Source organism: Penaeus chinensis, chromosome 1 (assembly GCF_019202785.1).
Source record: "Penaeus chinensis breed Huanghai No. 1 chromosome 1, ASM1920278v2, whole genome shotgun sequence".
Lineage (NCBI taxonomy): Eukaryota > Metazoa > Arthropoda > Malacostraca > Decapoda > Penaeidae > Penaeus > Penaeus chinensis.
In genome coordinates this window covers 22,336,553-22,339,052 of record NC_061819.1, presented here as the reverse complement: position 1 = coordinate 22,339,052, position 2,500 = coordinate 22,336,553, and the positions used below count along the sequence as shown (strand labels likewise).

General features: G+C 57.8%; 1 protein-coding gene across 1 annotated transcript in view; it reads right to left on the bottom strand.

Moving 5' to 3' along the window:
- LOC125034194 (spore coat protein SP85-like) overlaps positions 1–2,500 on the bottom strand; it is a 4,624-nt gene that overhangs the window by 1,913 nt on the left and 211 nt on the right. Inside the window, exons 2-3 of the mRNA XM_047625930.1 lie at positions 1,731–1,875; positions 1,409–1,536 (exon numbers count right to left, since the gene is read on the bottom strand). Of these exons, the coding sequence (XP_047481886.1) occupies positions 1,409–1,536; positions 1,731–1,875 (273 nt within the window). The remainder of the gene's footprint in view (positions 1–1,408; positions 1,537–1,730; positions 1,876–2,500) is intronic.

Below are 2,500 nucleotides of genomic sequence, written 5' to 3'. Positions count from 1 at the left end.
AAGGAGGAGCTGTGGGAAGGAGGAGCTGTGGGAGGGTGGAGCTGTGGGAGGGTGGAGCTGTGGGAGGGTGGAGTTGTGGGAGGGTGGAGCTGTGGGAGGGTGGAGTTGTTGGAAGGAGGAGCTGTGGGAGGGTGGAGCTGTGGGAGGTTGGAGCTGTGGGAGGATGGAGCTGTGGGAGGGTGGAGTTGTGGGAGGGTGGAGCTGTGGGAGGGTGGGGCTGTAGGAGGGTGGAGCTGTGGGAGTGGGGGAGCTGTGGGTGGGTGGAACTGTGGGAAGGTGGAGCTGTGGGAAGATTGAGCTGTGGGAGTGGGGGAGCTGTGGGAGGGTGGATCTGTGGGAAGGTGGAACTGTTGGAGGGTGGAGCTGTGAGAAGGAGGAGCTGTGGGAGGGTGGAGCAGTGGGAAGGAGGAGCTGTGAGAGGGTGGAGCTGTGAGAGGGTGGAGCTGTGGGAAGGTGGAGCTGTGGGAGGGTGGAGCTGTGGGAAGGAGGAGCTGTGAAAGGAGGAGCTGTGAGAGGGTGGAGCTGTGGGAGGGTGGAGCTGTGGGAAGGAGGAGCTGTGAGAGGGTGGAGCTTTGGGAAGGAGGAGCTGTGGGAAGGAGGAGCTGTGAGAGGGTGGAGCTGTGGGAGGGTGGAGCTGTGGGAGGGTGGAGTTGTGGGAGGGTGGAGCTGTGGGAGGGTGGAGTTGTTGGAAGGAGGAGCTGTGGGAGGGTGGAGCTGTGGGAGGTTGGAGCTGTGGGAGGATGGAGCTGTGGGAGGGTGGAGTTGTGGGAGGGTGGAGCTGTGGGAGGGTGGAGCTGTAGGAGGGTGGAGCTGTGGGAGTGGGGGAGCTGTGGGTGGGTGGAACTGTGGGAAGGTGGAGCTGTGGGAAGATGGAGCTGTGGGAGTGGGGGAGCTGTGGGAGGGTGGAGCTTTGGGAGTGGGGGAGCTGTGGGAGGGTGGAGCTGTGGGAAGGTGGAGCTGTGGGAAGATGGAACTGTGGTAAGGTGGAGCTGTGGAAGTGGGGGAGCTGTGGGAGGGTGGAGCTGTGGGAGGGTGGAGCTGTGGGAAGGTGGAGCTGTGGGAAGGTGGAGCTGTGGGAAGGTGGAGCTGTGGGAGGATGGAGCTGTGGGAAGGTGGATCTGTGGAAAGGTGGATATGTGGGAAGGTGGATCTGTGGGAAGGTGGATCTGTGGGACGGTGGATCTGTGGGAGGGTGGAGCTGTGGGAAGGTGGAGCTGTGGGAAGGTGGAGCTGTGGGAGGGTGGAGATGTGGGAAGGTGGAGCTGTGGGAAGGTGGATCTGTGGGAGGGTGGAGCTGTGGGAGTGTTGGAACTTTGGAGGGGTGGAGCTGTGGGAGGGTGGATCTGTGGGAAGGTGGAGCTGTGGGAGGGAGGAGCTGTGGGAGCGTGAAGCAGTAGGAAGGTGGAACTGTGGGAGTGTTGGAGCTGTGGGAGGGTGGAGCTGTGGGAGGGTGGAGCTGTGGGAAGGTGGAGCTGTGGGAAGGTGGATCTGTGGGAAGGTGGATCTGTGGGAAGGTGGATCTGTGGGAAGGTGGATCTGTGGGAAGGTGGAGCTGTGGGAGGGTGGAGATGTGGGAAGGTGGAGCTGTGGGAAGGTGGATCTGTGGGAGGGTGGAGCTGTGGGAGTGTTGGAACTTTGGAGGGGTGGAGCTGTGGGAGGGTGGATCTGTGGGAAGGTGGAGCTGTGGGAGGGAGGAGCTGTGGGAGCGTGAAGCAGTAGGAAGGTGGAACTGTGGGAGTGTTGGAGCTGTGGGAGGGTGGAGCTGTGGGAGGGTGGAGCTATGGGAGTGCTGGAACTGTGGGAAGGTGGAACTGTGCGATGGTAGAGCTGTGGAATCGCAGAGCTGTTGGAAGGCGCAGCTGTGGGAGGGTGAAGCTGTGGGAGACGGAGCTATGAGAGAGGTGGAGAGGTGAGAAGGTAGAGCTGTGGGATATTTGGGAGTGGTGGAGTTTCGAGAAGATTTAGATTTGTGAGGGTGGAGCTGTGGAATCGTAGAGCTGTGGGAGACGTGTGAGTGGTGGAGATGTGGGAAGGTGGAGCTGTGGGAAGGTGGAGCTGTAAGAGGGTGAAGCTGTGGGGGAGGTGGAACTGCGCGAAGTTGTGTGTGGACAAACTAATGCTGTGGGAAAGTGGATTTGTGAGAAAGGTGGGGGTGGGGTTAGTTATAGAAAAACGGGAAAGAGAAACTGTGGGAAATGATGCCGTGTCAAAGTGGCACTGTGGGAAATTAAGTGGTGGCGTGTGGGGGAAATTAAAAGGCCGTGGAAAGAGGCTGTTAGTGATTTTTGTTGTGAATAAATTGTTAGAAAAGTTTGTTGTGAATAAAAATTAAATAGTGGGAGTAGCATTTAGTCGAATAATTAGAGTAACGGCTCAGGAATTAACCTATTTAGGGCTATTGCAGAGCGAGTGAGCATAACTAATGATTTTGTTTATATTTGCAGATATCTTGATTCTGTTTTGACATGCAGGTTTCAGTGATATACATACACAAACTCAG